Source organism: Ambystoma mexicanum, chromosome 14, assembly GCF_040938575.1.
Source record: "Ambystoma mexicanum isolate Mex_15411 chromosome 14, UKY_AmexF1_1, whole genome shotgun sequence".
Classification (NCBI taxonomy): domain Eukaryota; kingdom Metazoa; phylum Chordata; class Amphibia; order Caudata; family Ambystomatidae; genus Ambystoma; species Ambystoma mexicanum.
In genome coordinates, this window is record NC_090940.1 from 519,105,038 (window position 1) to 519,131,905 (window position 26,868).

Consider the following 26,868-nt stretch of genomic DNA (forward strand, 5'->3'; position numbering starts at 1 on the left):
GAGAGAGTTGTTAGGCAGAATTGCATGCAGTACCGTCTGGGACCACCACACACAATTAGGAATACAGGTATAAGCAAGACCAACCTTTGAAATAAGTTTGTACCACACATTGTGTTGGTAGCGAGCTGAGCAGCCAAGATTATCTCAAGAGTGAATGTGAGCAGTACAAGTAGTTACACAGAGGACTTTCAATCACAGTGGTTCAAGTAGACACTTATACTCAAGGTTTCTTGGTAAAAAACACTTGTTAATTTATTACACAGTCATTTAGAAAACATTTCACTAGAAGACAACTTATTATATGGGATACATTACTCACCGTAATCGTATTTGTGATGCTTGTATCTGCTTAGATTCACATGCTGTGCATAGGCCGACAACTAGTGGAAGCTGCGGAGTATTACAGTTTATTTTTCGAAACTCGAAAATGGGCGTCGACACAGGGCGTGCCAGTCATACTATCCCTAGTGTGACGTCCACTGTACCCAAGATCCCTCACGCGTCTAGGATCCTCAGATTGTATTTTTTCTGACATGAGGTAGCATGAGGAGTAGCGCGAGTACAGATAATCCAAGCAGATAGATAGAAGGTAAGACTACAAGCAACCATGCGCCTTTTCTCAGAGGGGAGGAAGGGTGGGTCGCATGTGAATCTAAGCAGATACAAGCATCAGAAATACGATTACGGTGAGTAATGTATCCCTTCTGAGGCTTGTGGAATCTGCTTAGATCACATGCTGTGCATAGATTAGCGAGCAGTACCTGAAGGAGGTGGGATGTGAGAAGGGTCATGAGCAAATAAGTGTCTTGTCCCACTTGTGTATCTGCCTTGGAATGGGTGTCAATGCAGTAATGCTGAGTAAAAGTGTGAATAGAGCTCCAAGTAGCTGCTTTGCAAATGGTGTCAAGGGGTACATTTGCAATGGAAGCCAGAGTGGCCCCAATGCCTCTAGTAGAGTGGGCTCTTGGCGTGAAAGGCAGAGTTCTTTCAGAGAGTGAGTAACACAGCTGGATACAGTTAATAATCCACTTCGAGATGGCACCTTTAGAGACGCGATCCCCCCTCTCTGCCTGTAGCTACGGAGACAAACAGTTGATCTGTTTTTCTTAGCGGTCTGGTCTTAGCTTGATGGACTGGTTTACGTGGAATTTAGATATAAACTTAGGTGAGAACCTAGGGTGTGTGCGTAAAACCAGTTTGTCTTTATGGACAGTAAAGAAGGGATCCTGCACTGACAGAGCCTGAATTTCACTGACCCTTCTTATAGAAGTAATAGCTACTAAGAAGGCCGTTTTATAAGTCAGGTGTTTGAGACTGCTTTTATGCATGGGCTCGAAAGGAGGTCCCATGAGCTTAGATAGCACCACATTAAGGTCCCACCCTGGTGGTGGGTTTGAAATAGAAGGGTGAAGTCTCTTTACTCCTTCCATGAAGGCTTTAACTACTGGTACGTTCCACCACGAGACCTTGTTATGGGAAGTGGTGTATGCCGACAGGGCTGCCAGGTGTACTTTCAGTGAGTTAAAAACCAATCCTGCGTCTAGCAGGTGGAGCATGCATGTAACAATAGTGGAAGGAGTGCAATCAACTGGGTTGATTTGTCTACTCTGGCACCAGATAACAAATCTCTTCCACTTGTCAAAGTAACAGTGTCTTGTGTTTGGTTTCCTAGATTCCTTTAGGATGTCCATACACCTCTGTGGTAAATTGAGATGTCCAAACTCTATGACCTCAGGAGCCATGCTGCCAGGTTCATTGAGTTGGGTTGCTGATGCACTGTTTGACCTTGGTGCTGGGACAGTAGGTTGTACCAGGCTGGAAGTTTGATGGGCTCGCACACCGCCATCCTGCGTAGGTGTGGGAACCACGGTTGTCTTTCCCACATGGGAGCAACTAGGACGAGCGTCATCGACTCTCTGTTCATCTTGTTCACCACCTTCCTGATGAGGAGTTGGTGCAAAAGCGTAGGCAAACATCCCTGACCAGTTCATCCACAGGGCGTTCCCTTGGGAGTCTGGTTGGGGGAACCTGGATGCAAATCCTGGGCATTGTTTGTTTTCGCTTGTGGCGAATAAGTCTATAGTGGGGAAACCCCACTGAGAGAAGATATTTTCTACGACCTCTCTGTGTAGAACCCATTCGTGTTCCTGGAGGGAGTCTCTGCTCAGAGCATCCGCTAGGGAATTGAGCTCCCCTGGAACATGTTGTGATGACAGGAAGATGTTCCGTCTGAGTGCCCATATCCAGATTTTCTGGGCAAGCTTGGACAGATTTGGCGAACGAGTCCCTCCTTGCTTGTTCAGGTAGAACATGGCTGTTGTGCTGTCTGTCCGGATCTGCACTGACAGGTTTAGTAGGTGGGGCTCGAACGCTTGAAGCGCTCTTAATACTGCCAGAAGCTCTAGCAGGTTGATGTGGGTCTTGGCCACTGAGGGAGACCAGAGACCCTGAACTGTGTGGTGGAGATGGTGAGCTCCCCACCCCATCAGACATGCATCGGTAGTGACTACCGCCTGTACTTCGGGATCGTAAAAGGGTTTTCCCTGTGCAAGATTCTCTCCTGTCCACCAGTGAAGGCTTTGTACTAGTGTTGGCAAAACAACCACTAGTTCGTCCCACTGACCACTTGCCTGAGACCACTGTTTCGCCAACCATTCCTGCACGGGACGCATGTGCAGGCGCGCGTGGGGGACCAGGTAAATACATGACACCATCATGCCCAGTAAACGCATTGCTTTGCGTACCGTTATTTGGTGACCGGACAGATATTGCGGAATTTGCAGTAGTATATTGCGAATTCTTTCCTCTGAAGGAAATGTCAACCCCTCTTGAGTATCAAGGATTGCTCCTAGGAACTGTTTGGAGGTGCTTGGCACCAGGCTGGACTTTTTCTCATTGATTGAGAAGCCTAATTCGTGGAGGAGGTCGATAGTCCTTTGAATGTTTGGCTCATAACGGGGGAAACCCCTGTAATTTGCAGGACAGTCGTCCAGATAAGGGTACACCGTGATTGCCTACCTGCGTAGGTGTGCAGCCGCCACCGCCAGTACCTTGGTGAATACCCTTGGTGCCGAAGCTATCCCGAAGGGCAGTACCCTGAATTGGTAGTGCTGACTGTCCACCTTGAAGCGCAAGTACCTTCTGTGCGCTGGGAACATGGAAATATGAAAATAGGCATCTTTCATATCCAAGGTTGCCATGTAATCCCCCTTTATTAGGAGGGGGATTACCTCTTGTAGCGTAGTCATGAAACTTTTGGGGCTTGACATACTTGTTGGCAGGCCGTAAGTCCAATACTGGGCGCATTGTCAAATCTTTCTTTGGCACAAGGAAGTAAGTTGAATAAATACCCTTGTTTACCTGGTGTCCCGGGACGAGTTCTATCGCGTCCTTTTCTAGCAGAATGGCGATCTCCTCGAGGAGAATCTTCTGATGTTCTAAAGAGTGTATTCTCTGTCGTGGAGGATGGTTCCGGGGACGCTGCAGTAGTTCTATACAGTACCCTGCAGATACTGTTGACAGCACCCATCTGTCTGATGTGATCCCTTCCCAAGCATGGGTGAAGTTGGAAATGCGTCCCCCTACTGGGGTTGCGTGAGAAGGGACCCTGAACTGAGCGTCACTGCTTTGGTGGAGGCGTGCCACCTCCTTTGCTGGGGCTGCCTCTACCTTTACCACAACCTCTCCTATTACCCCTGCCGTAACCCTGGGTAGACTGTTGGCTGTTCCACTGTGTACCCTGCCCCTGGGAATAGTTAGATCCTCTCTGGGAATTTTGGCCACGTGGCCGACGAAAATTACTATTCCCTCTCTTGTTAGGGGGTTTATTGGTTAATTGGCCAAGGGACTTCAGTGTCTCGTATTCGTCCTTGGGATTCTTCAGTGCGTCCTCGACCGCCTTACCAAACAGATCGGCTTCCACCGGTTTGTCCAACAATGATGCCTGAGTTTCTGCTTTAAAACCAGACTGCCGTAACCACGCATGTCTCTTGATAACAGTGCCTTCTGCTATCAATCTGCCTGCGTTGTCCGCGGTGTCAAAGGTTGCTTTCAAAATGCAACCAGACACGGGTCTACCCTCAGCGGAAATCCGAGCTAACTGGCCCTTTAAAGGTTCCGGAGCAGAGGCTATGAGTGCCGCGACTTCTTCCCACTGATGGCAGTTGTAGCTGGCCAACAGGGTGGTAGGGTTTGCAATCCTTGCCTGATAGGCGGACGTTGAGGCTACTTTTCTGCCGAAACCATATAGTTTTTTGCTCTCCTTGTCTGGAGGAGCTTCGGACGATGACAAGGGTGTTCCAGCCCTCTTACGAGTGTTAGCGACAACTAGGGAGTCTGGCTTCAGATGTCCTCTTATATAGAGAGGGTCAGACTCGGCTGCCCTGAAAAGTTTTTCAACCCTGGGATTGACTGCTCTGGTGAGGTTCGGGTTCACCAGGGACAGGTCTATTCTTCGCTGAATGGACTTAAGTATAGGGATGGTCTGGGCAACAGGCCTCCTTTCTCCCACTAACTCCTCGGCGAAGTCCCTCTCCTCCTGGACACCGTGGGTGTCGATATGGAAATATTCTGCTGCACGTGCGAGAACCTTGTTTAGGAGGGGTTGGTTATCGACAGGGGAGTCGGTAACCGAGGCTTCGTTTTCTACCGGGGAATCTACTCTGTAGGTTTCAGGGTCTTCCTCTTCTTGGTCCTCATCATCCCCATAGTAGCCCGTCCCGGTTTGCTCTTCTACCATGACAAATTCTTGGTCCTCACCAAAGGAAGCCTCTCCTTGATACAGTGAGTATGGTCTTGAGTAGGGTAGTACCTCGAAGGGGTCTGTAGACCTCATCGGTGTCTCAAACCGGGGCTTCTTACTCGGGGGGATAGGATCGTTAGAGCCTGAGGGTGTCGCCCCTTGTGGATCATACGAAAGGAAATGGTCTGGATTTTTATCATAAAAGTCAGCCAAAGAAGACATCCTTGACATGACCCTATCTATGTCTTCACTCGACCACTTTTTGGAAATGGGAATGACTCTCAGCAAGTCTCGGAGATTTATCTTGAGTAGATTTGCTGGTTTTAGACATATCAGCAGACCTGGTCTTGTCTGTCTGTTTAGGGGGAGTGGCGCCTTTTACAGGTGTGGAAGAGTGCAAAGGCTGCTTCTTCTGCTGTTTTCCCCCCTCCCGGTGAGTGGAAAGTGTTTTCCCTGTCCTTTTGTGGCTCCGGAGGTTTTCAACGCCTGGCGTCAAGGATCGGGGTAGAGTCCCTGTCCTTCGAGCGTGGGGCCGCGCTGATCTTGTCTGCGGGCTCCGACTCCTGGAGCGCGGCCTGGGGGTGGAAGTCGTCTTCGTCCTCTGACGATCGAACTTCTGTTAGCCTAGGGAGCGAGGCACTCTTGGCAAGATGATCATGCGGCGATCTCGATCGAGAACGCCCAGAGGACACCGAATCGGACCGTTCTGTTTGTGCCTCTTTTCGAGAACTCGACGTCGTCGAGTCTCGGTTGGACTTCGTGTGTTTAGTGTGTGCGGTGTGTGAAGCGCTTGTGTCGCCGGGGGTCTTCCCCATAGCCGCCCTGCCGGACGACCTTCCGAGGTCGGGGACCTGCGCTCAGCTGTCTTTCGATGCTGTAATGCCATCGCCGTCCGAAAGTACGGCGTCGCTGCCGTCGCTGAAGGTGCCCTCTGCTGCCATGGCCGCCTGCCTGGCGTGGTGGGCCCAACGCTTCGTCGAATGGTCCTTAAGTGTCTTAGGTTTAAACCTACTACACGCTCTGCAGTTCCTTCAGGGTGGTCCCTTGGCAAGCAGAGATTGCACGTGGCGTGCCTGTCGACCCAAGGGTATTTGCGATTGCACTTGGGGCAGAATTGAAAAGGGGTACCCTCCATACGCACCTTGAGGCAGCGGGCTGTTAAGTGTAGGAAATGTATAAGGTGTATCTATATACCAAGAGTGTAGAGTATGTCCAACCCCCCACTCTCCCTACTTGCAAGGCCGATGCAAGAGGCCTTCCGAGGCCCAAATCCGTCGTGCAGCAGCCGACGGTCGATTTCTTCTCCAGCCGGCGTCGAGTGTCGAAGTTCGACGTTGGGATGGGGAAAGAGGGATCCCTCTTTCTCTTCTTGGTCTGGCTGCCGCTAACCACTGCTATGGCGAGGACTCCTTTTAAATTCTGCCCTTTGTGTAACAGCAAATTTCCCTGGAAAGACACCCATCGCTGATGCAATCTGTGTCTTCCTGGTGACCACGACGAACGCTCTTGCAAGGCCTGAAAACTCTTTCGACCGAAGATGCTGAAAGACAAGCATATTAAAAGGTGGGTGGCCTACGGTCGGCAGGCCGAAAACCTTTCCCCTGTCAGCGGCGTCGCTTCGGGCGATGAGGAATCCGTCGGCAGCCATGGCTCCGAATTGGAAGCCATGGACTCTCAGCGGAGCCTATGTGCTCCCAGATACACGGCCCCAACAGACAGGCCACCGGCACTGTTCGGGGGAGTCACCGACCATGACTGCGCCTTCAGGTGCGTCGAGACCTCTATGCAGCCGCCGAAGCTTCGCGAAAGCCTTTCGGAAATCATTTTGGCAGCCAAGGAGTATAAGAGCACCCCCTCTCTTCGAGAGGACTATTACGAAGCCCCTTCTGCCCCCAGCCTCTTGTTAGGGAGAATTCTCATAAATATGCTCATTACCTACACCTTAGAGACCCCGAGCAACTTTGCTGGATTTTGGGGACTTGAGTTTTTTTACCTGGAAAGAGCGTGAGCCTTTTTTTCCCACTCTTTCATGTATTTTGATGTGTTTTACATTTGTGTTCTTTGATTATGGAGTTTTAGATAACTCCATAGGTATCATCTTTTCATGTGTGTTATACAGCACCTTCAGTGCAGTGACACAGGGATGTCTTTTTAGACTTCCCAAAGGTTTAAATACCTTCTCTGGGATAAACTACTGTTTCACAGAGTTTGTAAAGTGAAATTGACTTTACTAGTCTTTCCAAATTCATAGACGCAGCACACACCATCTTACAATGGAGTGCTGGAGCAGTTACATAGTATCCCCTGTGTCTAAATACTCATGTAGCAGTCAAATGCTCCCTTTCCTATTGAAAAGGCTGATGGCAGTGAACTACCATGATTTTTCCCGACCGCGAACACCAGTAGGTAAAAATCACAGAAGCCATGTTTTTCAAGATGGCGCCTTAAGCCCCTTTGTTTAAACAGGTCCTGGTCTTCTTTTTTTCGCCATTTCTTTTTGCAAAGGTCCTTCTAGTGTTTGTCTCTGCGTGCCAAACCAGGTTTGGTCCCTTTGTTCGTTATCTTTTGGCGGGCTTCAGGACTGAAGACTGCCTCTGGCGTCTGAGTGTCTGGGGTGGGCAGGGAGGGATGGAGGTGCCATTAACTCCATGTGCCTAGTCTCCTAGGAGACCCAAATGCACTCTGGTGTGATTAGCTGGCTGACAGTCCGGCAATGACAGCCACCTTGCTGGGTGAGTGACAGTTAAGCTGGAATGAAAGGGATAAACCTGTTTAAAAGGCGAGTCTCTTGGACTGGAAATCAGAGTCGCCCACTGGAACAAAAGAACCGAAGACTAGCTGGAAGAGGACGGCTGCTGCAACCGCTGGACCATTGGATTGCCCGGTGAAGCCCTGCTACAGGTCCGAATTGCTAAACTCCATTCGACAGAGAAGCTCCTTCAAGGACGGCTTCTTCCTTTTGAGTTGGTGGGACCTATCAACTCGTAAGACACCTGGATACCATTCTCAAGGCTGGTTAGCATTAACCAGGGAGAGGGACACCAGCTTGTTTTCTTGAATCTACAGCTACTGGAACTGAAGTGAATCCATTTTGTTTGGTTTATTCAACGAACCGGTGCAGAGCAGGAGTCCCCCGACGTCCTCCCTCTTGTCCCCACGACTGAGGCTCGGGAACAGCAAGATCTGCAGGAACAAAGACTTCAGCATTTGTTTCTTTATATAAAGGTACTGTGCCAACCCGATTGAGAGAACGCCACTCTTGCGGTGAAAGTTCGTGAAACTTTCCCAACTTGCAGGCCTAATCAGCTTGTGACCCCACAAATGATCCTTTTGTTTGCCTAAGCTACTTCTGAGAACGTTTGCAAAGACTTTACCGTTTGATAACAGAACTGCTCTTTCCTATCCAGAACACTAGCCCATTGACTTTGGCCTGGCCTATTGACTTGAATTGAACTCTAATGGTGAACTAAAACTATTTGCACTTCATAGAAAGTATATGTAATCTATTCTACTTCTTTTTGTCCTTTTTGCTCACTGCTAATTAACTGAACTGCTATTTTGCTCCTATTTCACAGGAGCTCAAACTGCCTCAAAAACTTAATTTGGTATTGAAGTAGATTGGCTTCTGAGGCTTGTGGAATCTGCTTAGATCAAATGCTGTGCATAGGCCGACATCTAGTGGAAGATGCGGAGTATTACAGTTTGTTTTTCAAAACTCGAAAAATGGGCGTCGACACAGGGCGTGCCAGTAATACTATCCCTAGTGTGACGTCCACTGTACCCAAGATCCCTCACGCGTCTAGGATTCTCAGATTGTTTTTTTCCGCCATACTGGTCGGAAGCATTTTGCAGAGTCCCCTGGCCTTAGCCATACTTTTGCTAAAATATTAAATTATTTACATCCTTCCACATAAACAACCAACTAGGTTGGTGGAAACAAACAATCTGGAGGGACCTTGTTGCGTGAGGGACTTTGGGTACACTACACGTCACGTCAGGGATTGTGTTACAGTCACGCCCATGCTGACGTCCCTTTCAATCTTCGAAAGAAAGATGCAATACTACACAATTTCCACTAGATGTCAGACTTTATGCACAGCATGTGATTCTAAGCAGATCCACAAGCATCAGAAACAAGGTTTCCCAGAACTGATAGGACTGTTCACTGTCCTCATAAGAAATGAGCAAACGGCAGAGTGATGCTGAAGGCTTTATTTACCCTCAAAAAAGTCCGGACAGGATTTAAAAAAGCAGAAAAAATGGGGTTCCGGAGGAAACTATGGAGGGAACGTTGCAAAAAGAAAATCTTTGCCAACAGTATACAATTCTCTTCTTTCAACAGCTCTCTCAGGATGGCCAACAAAAGATGAAGTGTGCCTGCTAAAGCACGCATCATAGAAGCACTTACCAATTTGCCTTAACTGACCTTGAGTTTTATTCGTTTTTGCTTCTGTGTCCACCCATCAGGTTCACAAGACCATGTTGACTGTAAAGAACAATGCCCTCTACAATGAAACTGGAAGTATGCGTCTGCGGATCTCCCATAGTCTTAGATGCTAGGTTTGGGGTTGGGGAACTATGATTGGGGCAATGAATATGGTGCAAGTACTAGCAATGATGAATGGCATGAAAAAGGAGCAAATTTGAGTGCTATGTTAATAAATTAATGAATTCCACCCGAGGAAAAACATTGCTGTCGGAGACTATTTTCCCAAATCAGTAAATAACGCATGCAGGTATTATCAAAAAAGTTGAGCCCAGCTTTCTTTTCTCCCTATTCCTACATCGTTCTTCCTCTGTGCCACTCATCCGCCATATCCTCAGTACATACAGTTACAGGAAAGTATGGCAAAGACTTTTGTGGTTTCTTTGCCGTTCATGGTCTGTGTAACCAGTGGCCTTGCATGCCATGTTCTTCATAGAACAAATATGTTTGTTTTTTTACCAGCACAAAGTCATTATTAGTAATATGTATTGGGATGTACATTGGTGATAGGCAATAGATGGGTGCCTTATCAGCAATTGAACATTTGCCAATGTTTTTATGAATGAAACCTCACTAAAGAATGATGAACAGACAGTGTGGCAAAAACACATTAATGTAAAAAGTCAGATTCAACGAATCTAAGCCCAATACTCTTCTTAGATTTCGGTCTACAATAGCGATAGCATACCTAGAAAATGTAAATATATGAAAAACATTCACCTCATAATCAATTATTGGTATGTTGGGTGCAGATGGCAATGGTACAGTAGTTATCCTCCGTATGTATTCGCCAAGTTCAGCTCTCATTTTCAAACGGCTGTCTCCAGAGAATGACCACAAAATGGCGTAAATCAGGTAACGCTGCAAGCCAAAAACAACAAATGTATTGTGTTAAGCAAACTCATGTACTTCAGCCACGTTTATAATGCATGGACAAAATAATGCATCAGTGAAGCTGCTGACTGGCGTCTACTGTACCTCCAAAGGTCAATAAGACAGATTAAGGAACAACCTACACAATCATGTGGTTCTCAACTGTGGGCTCAAATCAACAAGCCTTGAACGGAAAGTGTACATGTAGGGTGCAGTTAGGACAGTTTTTCTAAAGTCCTACCCAGACCTCATGAAAACCATATCGAAAGCAGTACAAAATTCCACTCTTAGTATAAGGCTGTACCACCAGAGAATGTTTGGTAGCATGGACAGAGCAGCCAGCTTATCTCAGGAGGGAGAGAGGTCTTTAGGTCAGTACAAATAAATGGTTGCATACATATGGTTCAAAGAAACACTGATAAACGAAGAATTGTAAATATAATGGTTTATTTTAAATACAGTAGGCCAAGATAAATCTTGGGTCAATAAGTAGTGTTAGGTAACATTTTCATATTTGTGATACAATCTTTGAGCTGTGTCAACCCCAGAACCTTTTGCTTGGACTTGGGTTATTCTTTTCTCTTGTCCCTAGTTGAAGGGGGAAGCCTTTTCCTCTCTCACCTAGCCTTTTACTCTTTTTATGGGTAACCCTTTTATGTCTCTCCATAGTGTACGGTTAGAGTTACCTATAACTTTTGGGATTAGGCTGGGTTGCCCCTTTGGGCTCCCATGCTCATTTTTCTTTCATGTACTTGGGTGAACTACAGTTTCCAAGTAGTAAAGAAGGATTTTCCTCCCCTTTACATTTTGTATTAGTGAGCCAGCACACCATACGTTATTTATCCCCTTTCTTACTTACCTGGTAACATTATTACAATTGCAAGATTACTTGAATGGCTGGTGGGAGTGGTTTTACCTGTATGACTTTTAGTCATTTTTACTTGCAGGCTGTTAATTCAGCCTAGGTAATGCACACAAGGCCCACCGTTCTGTTAGACTGGTGGGTGCCTTCTTTTTCACAATTTTTAAGTGTGCATATTGTTTAAGGTCTTCCCCCCCCCGCCATTTTAGGGGGGGGGTTGGGGGTACGACCTCAGTGAAAGTGGTCTCTTCTGTGGCGAAATCCATTGTATTTCCCCCACCCAGGCTCCAGTGTGTCTGAGAAGGCAGGAAGCGAAGGAGGAGTCCAACACTCTGCAGACCATTTGTCTTTCACCTTCCCTGAAAGGAACCAACTCCCTGCAGGGAGACTGCAGAAGTTGTGCTGTAGTTCCTGATAAATACTCCGAACCTGGAACTGCTGTTCGGGAGAAATGTTATTTCTGTGCCAATTCCCTTTAACCTTAGAGACCCCCAGTTCTTTTGCTGGACTCGGGGCTTTTTCATTTTTTCTCCTGAGTGAGTGGGACCTTTTTCTCACACACTTGTGTGTTTTCCTGACTATGATTAGTTATGTTCCTCACTGTTTTATGGAGTCTGGTAAACTTCATAGACATCTGCTTTTGCATTGTGACATACAACACCTTTTATGTAGTGCCACTGAAAGTCCCTTGAACTTTTCATAATGTTTAACTACATTTTCTTGGGTGAACTACTTTTCTCAAGAATAGTAAGATGACCCCTGTCTTACTTACCTTTACTTTATGGGTCCAGCCCACACCACCCCATGTGGAGTGCTCGGGGGTTACATAATGACTCCTGTAACCCATTCCTCATGTAACATTTTGTTACACTAACTCACTTGAATGGCTGGTGGCAGCGGTTTCTTTTTAATTACCTAGTGACATGTATCTGCAGCTGATACCTCTGCTGCAGTGATATGTTACATGGGATTTGTATAGCGCCTTATGTATTACTGGTATGATCTCAAAGCGCTGGTAGGTTGAACGCCCTTGTGAACCGTAGTTCAAGTCAGTAGAGAGTGTTGTACGGTGCGTGGGTGCACTGGATATGTTTGCAGCTGGTGTAATTGTTGGGCGATAGCTGCTTCCTAGCGATAGGTGTGGTGCTGAGGAAATCAGTTGGATGTGTTCAGTCTGGTGGGTGCACACCTAGACTGGGTTCTGGCTGCGTTAGGCCCGAGGGACGCTTTTGCGAACAGCTAGCTGGAATTTGCTCAGCTAGCTGCTTTTTATTAGGGTGATGAGGTGACCATGGAGTCGTGTTCGTATATGAATAGCTAGGTCGAATTAACAGGGGTATAGCTGTGCTTTGGTTGAATGATGGTGTATAGTAGAGAGTAGGCGTAGTGGTGTGATATGGTGGTTATCAGCATAGGCGCCTGAGACCAGGCACGTGAACAGGACAGTGGGGACGTACATAGCGACATACAGATCTATAGCGATAGGACAAATACAGGTTTATATGGGATACAGATATATATGGGGATACAGGTTGATCGCATATATAGGGGATGACAATGCATTACTTACCGTAAAAGCATTTCTGATGGTTGTATCTGCTTAGATTCACATGCTGTGCATAGGTCCGACATCCAGTGGTCACTGCGGAGTATTGCATTTTGTTTTTCGTAGTCGAAAAGGGGACGTCGACAAGGCGTGTCTGTAACACTATCCCTATAGTGACGTGCGTTGTACCCACAATCCCTCACGCGTCGAGGTCCCTCTGTTTGTATTTTTCTGCCCTGAGGGAGCCTTATAGACGTGAGTGAGTACAGAAAAGAGAGATATAAAGGAAGTCTATGTTCCTTCCATCCGAGCGGGGAGGAAGGGTGGGCGCATGTGAATCTAAGCAGATACAACCATCAGAAATGCTTTTACGGTAAGTAATGCATTGTCTTCTGATGTTTGTTAATCTGCTTAGAATCACATGCTGTGCATAGACTAGCGAGCAGTACCCGGAGTTGGCGGTGGGTTATGAGAAGGAACAGTAGAGAAAAGATGTCTTAATACTGCCTGTCCCACCTGGGAGTCAGATCTAGAGTGTGCATCTAGACAGTAGTGTTTTGTAAAGGTGTGCACAGAACTCCAGGTAGCCGCTTTGCAGATGGACTCAAGGGGAACATTTGCAATGAATGCTATGGAAGCCCCAGTGCCTCGAGTGGAATGTGCTCTTGGCTTGAAGGGTAGTTCTCTCTTAGCAAGAGTGTAACAGAGAGTGATGCATTGAACAATCCATCTAGATATAGTGGATTTTGAGACCGCATCTCCTTCTCTTCCTGCTGCCGCCGAGACAAAGAACTGATAAGTCTTTCTCAGTGGTCTGGTTCTTTCCATGTAGAACATGACAGCTCTGCGTACATCTAGTGTATGCAGACTTTTTTCTCCCGAGCTGGAAGGGTTTTGAAAGAACGTTGGTAGTTCTATAGTTTGGTTTACATGAAATTTCGAGATGAATTTAGGTGCAAACCTTGGGTGTGTGCGTAGAACCACTTTATTTTTGTGAACTGTTACGAAGGGGTCTAGTACAGAAAGCGCCTGTAGTTCACTTACTCTCCTAATGGAGGTGATAGCTATTAGGAAAGCAGTCTTAAGGGTGATATCTTTAAGAGTTGCCTTGTGCATGGGTTCGAAGGGAGGGCCCATGAGTCTGGAAAGTACCACATTTAAGTCCCATCCGGGAGCTGGGTTAGCTATCGGAGGGTGTATCCTTTTTACCCCCTCCATGAAGGCTTTGATAACTGGTATCTTCCACCACGACACTTTAAGTTGGGAAGTGGTGTATGCAGAAAGTGCCGCTAGGTGGACTTTAATGGAATTGAACACTAAACCTGAATCCAGTAAATGGGTCAAGTATAGAATAATGTCAGTAGGAGAGCAGTCAACTGGGTTGATGCTAGTACCTCTACACCAGATAACGAATCTTTTCCATTTGCTAGAATAGCAGTGTCGAGTATTAGGTTTTCTGGCTTCCCTGAGGATGTCCATACATCTCTGTGGGAGTTGTAAATGTCCAAATTCTATGATCTCAGGAGCCAGGCTGCTAAGTTCATGGTCTGAGGGCATGGATGCAGTGTCCTGCCCTTGTCTTGTGACAGCATGTTGTACGGGCAGGGAAGTTTCACTGGGGGAGATAGGGACATCTCCATCAAGTGAGCGAACCAAGGTTGCCGTGCCCACATTGGGGCCACTAGTATCATGGTAACCTGCTCCTGGTGCATCTTGTGCACCACTTTGTTGAGAAGGGGAGTCGGGGGGAAAGGCGTAAACAAATTTCCCTGACCATTGAATCAACAGACCGTTCCCCTTGGACTGGTTCTGGGGGTACCTGGAGGCGTAACTTTGGCATTGTGAGTTCTCCAGGGTTGTGAACAGGTCTATTTCCGGGAATCCCCATTGCGTGAAGATGTCTAAGACGATGTCTTCGTGCAATTGCCCTTCGTACTCTTCGGGCAGGGGGAAGTCTCTGCTGAGTTTGTCTGCTAGCAGATTGAGTTCCCCTGGTACATGTTGTGCTAGTAGGAACATGTTGTGTCTGAGAGCCCACTTCCATATATTCTGGGACAGCTTGGACAGTCCTGGAGAGTGAGTGCCCCCTTGCTTGTTGAGGTAGTACATGGCTGTGGTGCTGTCTGTGAGGACCATCACTGTCTTTCCTTGTAAGTGTTCCTGAAAGGCTTTCAGTGCTTTGAACACCGCTAGTAGTTCCAGCAGGTTTATATGCTTGGATGCTAAACTCGGAGTCCACACTCCGTGTGCCGTTTGATGGGATAGGTGAGCCCCCCATCCTGTAAGGGATGCGTCTGTGGTTAGAGTGGCTTCCACTGCGGGTGTGGCAAAAGTTTTCCCTAATAACAGGTTTTCTTTTGTCCACCACCGTAGCGAGAGAACCAAGGCCTGCGAGACCACCACTAGATCGTCCCATTGTCCGCTGGCCTGACACCACTGGCTGTAGAGCCACTCTTGCATTGGGCGCATGCGCAGGCGCGCGTGAGGTACCAAATAAATACATGACGCCATCATCCCTAGCAAGCGCATTGCTTTGCGTACCGTCACCTCTCGGCCTGCTACATAATGGGGAATTTGAAACAGCATGTTTTGGACCCTCTCGTTGGAGGGGAATACGAGGCCGTCCCTTGTTCGAATTAGAGCCCCTAGGAATTGTTTGGTTTGGCTGGGGTCTAAGCTGGACTTCTTTTCGTTGATGGAGAAGCCCAGTTGGGACAAAAGGTCTACGGTCTTTTGGGTATTGGAGAAGCATGTTTCGTAAGAATCCCCTGTTATGAGCCAGTCGTCGAGGTAAGGGTATACCGGGATGGATAATCTGCGCAGGTGGGCCGCTGCCACTGCCAGTACTTTCGTGAATACCCTTGGTGCAGATGCTATCCCGAAGGGTAGTACTCTGAACTGGTAGTGTTTGTCCTCTATTTTGAACCTGAGGTATTTTCTGTGCGATGTCAACATTAAAATATGAAAGTATGCATCTTTCATGTCCAGTGTTGTCATGTAATCCCCTTGTGATAACAGCGGGATTACCTCCTGTAAGGTCACCATACGAAACTTTTGGGGTTTGACAAATATGTTCGCTGGGCGCAGATCTAATACAGGGCGCATGGTTAAGTCCTTTTTGGGTACAAGGAAGTACACTGAATAAATACCTTCTGTTACCTGTGATAGGGGGACGGGCTCTATAGCTTCTTTCTTCAGTAGTTCTTCCACCTCTTGAAGAAGAATGGAGAGGTGTTGCGGTGTCATGCGCCGGTTCCGTGGGGGTTTGTACTTCGGGGAACTGTTGAACTCGATGCAGTATCCGTGGGCTATGGTGGATAATACCCAACGGTCTGACGTGATTCCCTCCCATGCTGAAAGGAACGATGTTAGCCGGCCCCCGACCGGTGATGCATGGGAGGGGACCCGAATTTTCGGGTCATTTGCTGGTATTGGGCGTGGAACCTCTGGGGCTGGAGCCACGACCTCTTCCTTTGCCACGGCGTTGGCCTCTTTGACTGAACTGGGTGTTACCCTGGTTGGTGGGCCAGTTGGAGCCAGAGTAATATTGTTGTTGTTGGTTCTGCTGCTGTCTTTGGCCATGAAAGGAGCGTTTAATACCATAGCCTCGCCTGTTAGGGGGCCTAGAAATTTGATCAAGAGTTTTGATGGTATCAAACTCTTTTTTAGCATGTTCTAGGGCCTCATCTACTGCTTTCCCAAACAGATGCGTCTGTTCAATGGGTTTATTTATGAGGGAGGCTTGGGTTTCGGGCTTAAAACCTGAATTGCGTAGCCAAACGTGGCGCTTGAGAAGTATTCCCTGCACTAGGGAGCGGCCAGCCGTCTCAGCGGCATCTAGGGAGTTTTTAACGATGCCCTGGTTTACCAGTGTGCCCTCTGATATTATAGCTAGCAGGCGAGAACGCAGAGGTTCAGGTGCTTCCTCTGCTTCGCTGCGCAGCTTGTTCCACTGTGCATCTGCGTAGCTAGCTAAAAGTGAGTTGTTATTAGCAATTCTAGTAGAGAAGGCGGCGGAGGTCGTGATTCTCTTCCCCAGTGCATAGAGTTTTTTGCCTTCTTTGTCTGGAGGTGCTTCACTAGTGGATAGTGGCACCCCTGCTCTTTTTCTTGTGTTGGTAACCACAAGGGAGTCCGGAATAGAGTGTCCTCTGATGTATAAAGGGTCAGAGGATGAAGGGCTGAAGAGCTTTTCTATTCTAGGGTTGACCCCTCTTACTAGAGCTGGGTTAGTAAGGGAAGGAGAAATTCTTCTTTTAATAGAAGCCAGGAGAGGAATAGATTGGCTAACAGGGGCTTTTTCTTTGATGACTTTTTCTACAAAGTCAATGTCTGGAAGAGTTTCCCCTGTATCAATCTCAAAATGCGCTGCTGCCTTGCGCAATAGTGCATTGAGGGAAGGTTGGTCATCTATGGGAGAGGAGTTCCCATGTGAATCCTTGAGAGGAGAAGGGAGAAAGGCATCAGGGTCTGAATGTACTGATGGGGATTGCCAAGGCTGCCCTGACGGTGAATGCCAGGGCTGCGAGGTAGCTGTATCCTCTTCAAACCCTGTAGGAGTGGTGTAAGGATCTTCTTCGAACCCCTCTTCCTCAAGTTCTACCTCTTCTTCTCCACCCAAACACTCCTCATCTTCTTGGAGGTATTGCTCCTCCTCAGTGAGGTCAACCAGCCTAGGAATATTGACTCTAGGGTCATCCTGTGGCCATTCTCTTTGTCTTTTGTGAGTGGGTGGGTCTTGGTTTCCTAGAAACCTTTCCATTTTCTCCATGCAAGAATGGAGTCTTTCAAGGGTCTCATGGGGTACCCCTGAATAGTCTAGAGGGGGGAAATTAGTGTTTTCGCCTTCGAATCGTTTCGAACGCTCCCACAGCGTCGACGAGAGGTTCCCGTCTCCTTCTGAAAAGCCTTCAGGTAGTTCGGAAGCGTCCTTTGGAGAAAGGGGCAGTTCCTGGCTACTTTTGTGTTTTTTCGACGCGGTATTCGACGTTTGTTTCGTCGTCCGCGTACGTTCGTCTTCGGCGACAATTCTCGCTAGGCTCTCGGCCACGATTTTGTCCGTCGAGGGCTTTGGTGTCGACGTTGTGTGCGTTGCGCGTTGTACCTCGACGGTCGCTCTATGGAGCGTTGCGTCGGATGTTTTTGGGGTAGCGCCCGTGTTAGATGGAAGCCCAATCGCTGGTCGCGGCTGCGTTTGCGGGTGGGGCTTGTGACCTTTACGGTCTGCGGTAGACGCCGGAGTGCCCTGCGTCCCCTTCGGCGCTGATGGATCCTTCGTTCTCGACGAAGAAGAGCCGTGGGTAGTGTGTTTAGCCTTATGGGGTTTGTGTGCGTCCTTGTCGCCGGGGTGTTCATCCCCATAAGCAGGGCGTGAGCGGAGCCCGTCGGGGCCGGGGACGGACGACGAGGAGCGTGAGCGCTCCTTCTGGGGGTTCATGACTTCCGTAACGGACGTCGAGTTATCGCACTCCTCGTCACTTTCAGTAACAGCGGCAGCGGGTGAGGAAACTGACTTCGACATCGCGTAGTCTGCCCACCTCTTAACCCTACGTTCTTTAAGAGTCCTGGGTTTTAAGAGCTTGCAGGCTGCGCAGCTGTTCTCTATGTGATCGAGGGGTAAGCAACGATTACAGAGCTTGTGCTTATCTTTCCAAGTATATTTGCCCCTGCAGCGTGGGCAAAACTTAAATGGTGTCCTCTCCATAGCTGAGGCAATAATAGCTGGCGATAACAACCCCAAGGGAAAGAAAAGGGAGAAAGAAAGACATTCTCAAAGAGAAGAGACAAAGTTCTAACCCCCACTCTCCCTACTGTAAGTTGGCCGTCGAGGCCAGGCCACGTGTTCGGCAGCGCCGAAGGATCTCCTCCGCTCTTCCTCTCCGTCGAAAATAGTTCGGCGGAGAAACAGCTTCACAGCGAACGTCGAGGGGGAGGGATCGTTACCAGTATATTAAGTTATGACAAAAGGACCGAGGTCCGTGGTAAGTATAGCAATGTCTCTCTAGGAGCTCCGCGAAAGGCGACCAGAAACTGGGCGGAAAAAAACAATCTGAGGGACCTCGACGCGTGAGGGATTGTGGGTACAACGCACGTCACTATAGGGATAGTGTTACAGACACGCCTTGTCGACGTCCCCTTTTCGACTACGAAAAACAAAATGCAATACTCCGCAGTGACCACTGGATGTCGGACCTATGCACAGCATGTGATTCTAAGCAGATTAACAAACATCAGAAACAGATATATGGCAACATCATGGTGAACAGGTATTGCCTCTATCCGCAACATCCTCACCATCCGTGACATCGGTGACATCTGCGACATCTGCACCAGCCAAATCATCCGGGACATCTGCACCACCCGGGACATCTGCACCACCCGGGACATCTGCACCACCCGGGACATCTGCACCACCCGGGACATCCAGTCTATCCGTTTTAGTCACTCTAGCCGTTCCATCCACTCTATTTACTCCTTTATTTTCTCTGTTCGATCAACTCTGACATTCTGTTTTCTGTGTCTATTCACCCCGTTTACTCCATCCATCGAATCCATTCGCTCTAGTCATTCCCTCTGATCCATCTGTTATGTCCTATCATGTGCGTGTGCGCCGGGTAGGACTGCTTTGTGTGTTTCGTCGTTCGGGTTGCTGGGGGTTCAGATGCATTTTAGGATGATCATTGGTGTTATGGAAAGAGCCATCTTTTTAGTAATTTGCGGAATGACAGTCTTCGGTGTGACGGAAGTGAGGTGGAAATGAGTTCCATAGAGTGGGGGCCAAGGCTGAGAGCGAGGATCCTCCTATCCTCACCCAGTTGGTGGTTGGGATCACTAGTAGGAGGCCATAGCTTGATCTTAGGGTGCAGGTTTGGAGGTAAGGTTTTAGCTTGTCTTGGAGGTATACAGGGCCGGTCTTGTGCACTGCACAGTGGGTGATGCAGAGTATTGAAAGTGGCCCTTTGTCCAACTAGCAGCCAGTGGAGCGTTCTGAGAGCTGGAGAGGTGTGGTCTCTTGGGCCTAGTGCTAGCAGCAATTTGCGGTAGTGTTTTGTGCCCTTTGTAATTTAATAAGGTGGTATGCCCAGACTCCGACTTAAAGGGACTTGGCATAGTCCAGTCTTGTCATTACAATGAGCATAATAGCGGCAACTCTACTAGGAAAGGAGAGGTAGGGAAAAATGCGTCTGAGAATTTTGAGATGGTAGTGACAAGACTTAGAGAGGTTGTTGATTTGACGAGAGAGTGATAGGTCGGAGTCCAGAGTGCATCCAAGGTTTTTTACAGTGGGAGAGGGGGTGGGAGGTTGGCCCATGGATGGGGGCCAGGGTAGAAGGTGGGAAAGAAGCTCTGAGTTGCTGCACATCATGATTTCGGTTTTGGTGGGGTTTAGAAGGAGTTGGTTTGTAGTCATCCAACGGTCGATGTCAAGGAGGCAAGCTGCAATGTCGAATTGGAAGTTGGGGTCAGAGTTGAGGAGTTTCAGGATGATTTGTGTATCATCAGCATAGTTGTAGCACAGGAGGATATTGTGTAGGCGGATGATTCCAGGGAGGGTGGACATATAGAGGTTGAATAGGAGGGCTCATAGGCATGCTCCTTGTGGTACTCCAGTTTTGACTGGGCGAGCGACCAAGGCAAAAGTGGAGAGGAGGGTGAGCGGCCGAGGCAAAAGTGGAGAGGAGGGTTATTTGTTTCCTGTAGTTGAGGAAGGAGGCAATCTATTTGAAAGCTGTTCCACGGATTCCTAGGGAGTGGAGGCGGTCAAGTAGGATTGAGTGGTTAATTGTGTCGAACGCAGCAGAGAGTTCTAGAAGTATTAGTGCAGCATATCCTGAAAAGTCAGCGGTGATCTTAAGATCGTCCCAGATTGAGGCCAGAGTGGTTTCGGTTCTGTGTCGTGGTCTGAAGCCTGATTGTGCGGGGTCCAGGAGGTTTTTGGATTCGACAAAGGCGTTTAGTTGGGAGAATGCTGTTCAATCGATGAGTTTTGCAAGGAATCTGAGCACAGAAAACAGAGCCCAAAATGGGGCACACTCACCGTGCTTTCACCAAGAAAAGTGGAGACGGTGCAGCGTGCTCAGGATGTTAAACCCAACAAACACGGATTAGGTAGGCGGGAGGGAAGCAAACCAGGAAGAGGGTGCGTGGAGGGAGAAGGACTGCGTGAGGGCTGCACCCAAGGGTGACCATTTTCTCAAAATTGCCACTGTCTTCTTTTTTTTACCATTTCTTGTTAGTTAGTTTCTTCTGGGCTTTTACTCTGTTTGCATCAGGTTTATGTGCTTCGTGTGATTTGCCTTTGGCAGGCTTCATCCCTGAAGCCTGCCCAGGTTCCGGTGTGTCTGGAAAGGCAGGAAGTGAGGGAGGGTCCCGAAACGTACCTGTCCTTTGTCTCTAGGTGTGCCTGAGTGAAACCAGTTCCAAATGCCAGCTGGCTGTCCCGGAGTACAGCCACCCTGCTGTGTGATTGACAGCCTAGAGATGTGAATCAATGGGAACTTGCATAAAAAGCAAGGTTTTTGGGACTAAGATCAGAGTCGACCACTGTAGGACAACATCCGAAATAGCAGAATATGAGAGAAGACATCAGCATCCCCCTCCTGCACCACGAAGTGCCCAGTGAAGCACTGCAGCTGTGCTGGCCCAGTTTTCGAATTGACAGGGAAGACCCGTAAAGGTCGACTTCCTCCCTTAGGCTGGTGGGACCAAATAGCCTCGAGACAAACTATTTTGGGGCAGCCTCAGACTTGCTGCGACTTTCCAAGGCTGCTGAATCCCAATACCTGTGGTACATCGACCACCCGTGCAGTGTCGTCCGTATCCGGACAAATCTTTGTGGGCATCCAGAGTCCCCAACAGAAGCAAGAAATCTGTGTCCAGATTCCTCTCAGTAGAGTCCAAGACCAAGGGATCAAGGAAATCCTAACCCAAGCTTTTCGTTCTTCTTTGGAGCTGAGAAAAAGGCACCAAAACCACAAAGCCGCTGAAATGACAGAAATCTATTGCTACAGAGTCCCTCTCTCGAATGCTGCCAATGGAGCCCGCCAAACCTCGTCCCTTTCTTCACCACGACCAAGGACCAGAGTCTGCTGCATTGCACCCAGAAGACATTCAGCTGGAACAACTTCATTTCAAAGGTACTTTGGGGCTTGGGGTACATTATCCTTTTGCCATCTGGGGTGCTTCCTATCTTTGGCAGTGTGATTTAACCCTACACTAAGTTGACCTCAACTTACCTGCATTTGCCTTACAGCTTGTGCTTTCTAAAGGTGACCCCTCTTAAGTTGCTGTGATTTAGCTTTTGAACTCCGACTATTTAAGAAAATACTTCTAAGAAGAAGAGCATCAGAACTTTGACTTTGCCCATTGACTTTGGCTGGCCTGGCTCCAAAAAGGCCTTCTAACCCCATTGGCTTTGGCAGTGCTTGTTCCCTTACGGGTTTTAAATGTTGAACCCTTTAATGCTGGGATAATAGACTTCCTGCATCCCTTTGGGAGAATCCAACTGTTCTTATAACCCAGTCTGTTCTGATCTATCCCTAACCTTTCCTTCCTTAAATAACTCAATATTGTAGAGGTGATGCTATATAAAAGCTATACTGACCTAAACTGACGTCACCTTCGGGTGCTGGAACATGTGCAACATAGGAATTAATAACTCACCTGCTTTATTGTTCACTTGTTAAACTGAATCCCTAACTTGGGATTCATGTTACAGCTAATTACTGCTTTTTAAAGAATGCTTTAAATATCCTTGTGTATCAATAAATCCATAATTTATTATATAACTGTGTAAGTGTTTAATTGGATACTTGTGTTTACTTATTTAATTGTACAGCTCTGCAGCTCACATTACCCTTCTTAAGATACGCCTGGTTGCTCAGTCACAATACCAACTTGTGTAGTACAGGCCTATATTAAAATATGGGTTATCAAATACCAAGAGATAAATCTTGTGAAGTCCCACACCAGTTGGACTGCACTAATTCTTACTGAACAGATGCTAATAAGTCAACCACTGGACCTGATAAGGAAGCGGGAGCTTAAGAAAGGACGGCTGTAGCTATTTCAAGCGACCGGAGAGCCTGCTGTGTAACCAGAGGCTGCTGCAACCCTTTATTCCAATCGACCTGCGGTTCCCAAACACGACGACTCCTACCCAGAGGCTGGATTTTGAGCCAACCCATGACTTGCTGTGACCTTGCTGCACTGCAATACCCCAATACCATAAGACCTCGAGCCATTGTTCGGTGCATGGTCTTCCGAAGCCCAAATCCTTCCGAAACTTTGTTGGCCTCCTCTTAGCTCCCCAGAGAGACACATCGAATCCCTGAAGTCTCCTCGCAGAGTGCAGGACCGAGAGTGAAGAGAATCAGACAAGAGATATTCGTTCATCTGGCTGCTGTAAAAAGGCACCAAATCCACAGAACCGTGCAAATCTGTGGAGAAACCTTTGCTAGAAGCCTCCTCTGACGACTGCTGCTGCAAGTTCCCATCCAGTGTCCAGTTCTATAGTCACCAGACCAATAATCCAGGGACCGGGTCTTGTGCTGCTGCATCCTGAAGGCATCCAATCCGAAAACCCTTCTTTTCTCCTAAGGTACTGTATGGGCTTGGGTATTACTTACCTTAAGTCTGGTGTGCTTCCTGTAAGGCTGAGTGTTTAGAAGTCCCTGAACACTAACTCTGAAAGTGAATACTTGTTTAAGAAGATCTCTTATGGAACATTGAATTCCCTGCAACTGAAACCCATCTTAACCTGCCCACAGCTGGCACCCAGACCACTAGGGTCCCTCTTCTGCCTCAGAGAACTCATGCAATACACTATGGAAGGACTAGATAAGAAAAGGCTTCTGTATTGAAAAGTACAAAAATGTAAATGTACTTACTGCTTAAAGTATGAATTAGTGTGGTAACTGCATCACTGTGAAAGAAGTTACAAGGTGTACTTGAGGTATACTTACCTTTGAGTTGAAGACTTTGGTTATTCATTTTAGTAAATCGCTACTTGCATACCTGGATTAATTAATTCACGCACAAATGTAAATGCTTAAACAGTTCACATAATGCTACGCAAGAAGAACAAGTTACTTTCTTACCTGGTAACGTCCTTTCGATGGGATGTTCCAACGACGTATTCCACATCTATGACAGGTAATCACCACAGCTGTGCTGCTTCGGAAAATTTTAGGCGTCTGCGTCCTGCGTCGATACGCTGTGCTTGAGGGCCTCCGTCGAGCCGATGTCACCTGATGTTATAAGTAGGACGCACGACGCCCATAGCCTCAGTTGTAGTTTTTTCCCAGAACGTGTGGCACCAATCTTCTGCCAGAATAACCACAGAAAGCCTTGCGGAAACGTAAGCTGCAATCGCATAAGAAATTATGTAGCGGGGCAGGCTGTGAGGGAACGGTGTAGAATACGTCATCGGAAAATCCCATCAAAAGAACGTTACCAGGTAAGAAAGTAACTTGTTCTTCGAAGGGTTTGGTTCCTGCGACGTATTCCACATCTATGACAGACTCCCAAAGCAGTATCAACGTATGGAGGTGGGAAAAGAATTTAGAATGTAGAAATTTAGAATGCCGAATTAAATAGCAGAATAAAGGACCGCCTTGCCAAAGGCCAAACCTTGCCCATGGATAGAATTCAGGGAATAATGTTTTACAAAAGTATGGACAGAGGCCCATGTGGCTGCTTCACAAATGTTACGAATGGGAACACCCTTCTGCAGAGCAGTAGAGGCAGCCACCCCCCTGGTAGAATGGGCCCGTAAGCCTACCGGAGGGTCCTTACCCGCCAAGCGGTAACATTCAGAAATTGTCAAGATAATCCATCTAGACAAAGTCTGCTTAGTAACAGCTTGTCCCAAACACCTTCCAGCGTATCCTTTAAAGAGCTGAACGTCCACACTGACCCGGGACATGCGAGATGTAGAAACTTAAAGCTCTCCTAGGATCCATCCTATGTAGCCTCACCTCTTCCTTACCAGGATGCAGAGGAGGATAGAACGCCGGAAGAATAACTTTCTGGCGTAAATTAAATTCCGACACCACTTTCGGAAGAAAAGAAGGGCGAATCCTAAGGACAACCCTGTCCTTATGGAACACCGTGAAGAGTGGCTTAATGGAAAGTGCCGGCAACTCACTCACTCTGCGAGCGGAAGTGACCGCAACTAAAAATACAGTTTTCAAAGTCAACAGTCTCAAAGGACAAGAATGTAAAGGCTCATACAGATCTCCCATTAGGAATTTTAGAACTAGGTTCAAATCCCAACCGGGCACCTGAAAAGGTGACGGTGGGAACACATTAGTGAGCCCTTTCAGAAACTGAGAAATCAAAGGAATCTTAAAATAAAAACACTCCTTAGAAGAGCACTTAAATATGGATAGCGCCGCCAGGTAACCTTTAATGGTACCCACTTGCAGGCCCTTATGGGCTAACGAAAGCAAAAAAGACAGAACCACAGAAATGGCACATGATAAGGATCCACATTCTTAACCCTGCAACAGTCGCAGAACTTTCTCCAACGGCAACGGTACAGGGACTTTGTTGCAGGCCTTCTGGCCGAAAGCAACACCTCCACCACGTCTTCAGGGAGGTCCCAATCCTTATACCTCAACCTTTCAGAAGCCAAGCATGAAGGGTGAGGGATCTGACCTCTGGATGGAGAACCTGACCCCCCCTCCCGTGAGAGCAGATCATCTCGATAGGGAAGACGGCGTGGAGGGCCGATTGACATGTTGAGAAGGTCCGGGTACCACGTTCTCCGGGGCCATGCCGGAGCAAGAGGCTCATTCGGGAACCGAACCTCTGTAACCTCCTCAGCAATTGCGGAATGACAGGGGCTGGAGGAAACGCGTACAGCAGTGGAAAGGACCACGCCACTACGAACACGTCCCCTAAGGCTCCTCTTGGAGGAAATTCCTCCGAGCAGAATCTTTCGTACTTCCGGTTGACACTGGTGGTGAAGAGATGCACTTGAGGGGTCCCCTAAAGTGCAAAGATCTCCAGGAGAATCTTCTGAGCCAGCTCCCACTCGTGAGAGATCGCGCACTGCCTGCTCAGAGCGTCCGCGGCCTCATTTTCGTCTCCGGCCAGATGAAATGTCGAGATCAAAATTTCCTGCTGGATGGCCCAGAACCAGAGCTGCATCGCCTCTCTGCACAAAGGAATTGACCCTGCCCGCCCCCTTTTTGTTGAGGTAGTGCATGGCCACTGTGTTGTCCGTCAGAATCAGGACATTCTTCCCTCGCACAGTCGGCAGAAAAGCCTTCAGAGCTAGCCTGATGGCCCTCAGCTCCAACAGATTGATATGGAGTCTGGACTCCGGCAGAGACCAAGGATCGCTGATTGTCAACTTGTTGGCATGAGCTCCCCATCCCGTGAGGGATGCATCCATCATGATCGTCACCTCCGGCCAGGGTAGCCAAAATGGAGCCCGCTTCATCAGATTGCCTTCGACGGCCCACCACAGAAGATCCTGGGCGACCGAGGGCGGCACCTGAACGGGATTCGACATCCTGCCGGAGGACTGCGACCACTGCATCTTGAGAGCCCACTGGGGAAATCTCATCCTTAGCCTGGCCTCTGGCACCAGGAGAATGCAGGATGCCATGAGGCCTAGCAACCTCAAGAACTCGAAAGCCAGGAGACTCTGTGCATGTTGAAACTTGTGCACCATCTGCAGAACGTGATGAGCCATCACCTGGGGAGGGAAACACTGCCCCAGGGATGTGTCGAGCACTGCTCCGATGTACTGGAGCTGCTGGGTTGGCATCAAGTGGGACTTTAAGTTGAGGGAGAGGCCCAACCTGTGAAGGGAGTGGCAGATGACTGAGATGATCCAGGACTTGCTCGGGATAGCGAGGCCTGATCAACCAATCATCCAGGTAGAGGTAGACGTGGATCCCCCCACCCCTTTCCGGAGATACGCTGCCACCACCACCATGAGCTTGGTGAAAACCCTTGGGGCGGAGGTCAATCCGAACGGCAGGACTCTAAACTGAAAGTGCGAGTCGCCAACCGCAAAACTCAGGTTCTTCTTGTGCTTGAGATGAATCGGCACATGAAAGTAAGCGTCCTTGAGGTCGAGAGACACCAACCATTCCTGAAGTTGAAGGGCCTGGAGGACTTGAGAGAGAGTAACCATCTTGAACTTGTCCTTCCTGAGGAGCTTGTTCAAACCACGCAAGTCCATGATGGGTCTCAATCCCCAAAAATAAGGGGAATACCATCCCTTGTTCCTCTCTGCTACAGGCACCAGTTCTAAGGTGCCTTTCTCCAGCAGGGATTTGATTTCCTGCGCAAGGAGCGGATCCGGACTCTTCAAAGAGATTCCCTGGTGGATTGTCATGAGG

The 26,868-nt window shown here is 48.2% G+C and overlaps 1 protein-coding gene across 1 annotated transcript in view; it reads right to left on the reverse strand.

Annotated features, from left to right (window-relative positions):
* Positions 1-26,868, reverse strand: part of DYNC1H1 (dynein cytoplasmic 1 heavy chain 1) — a 2,031,190-nt gene that overhangs the window by 1,363,523 nt on the left and 640,799 nt on the right. The window contains exon 37 of the mRNA XM_069637760.1: positions 9,948-10,088. Coding sequence (XP_069493861.1) covers positions 9,948-10,088 — 141 coding nt within the window. The remainder of the gene's footprint in view (positions 1-9,947; positions 10,089-26,868) is intronic.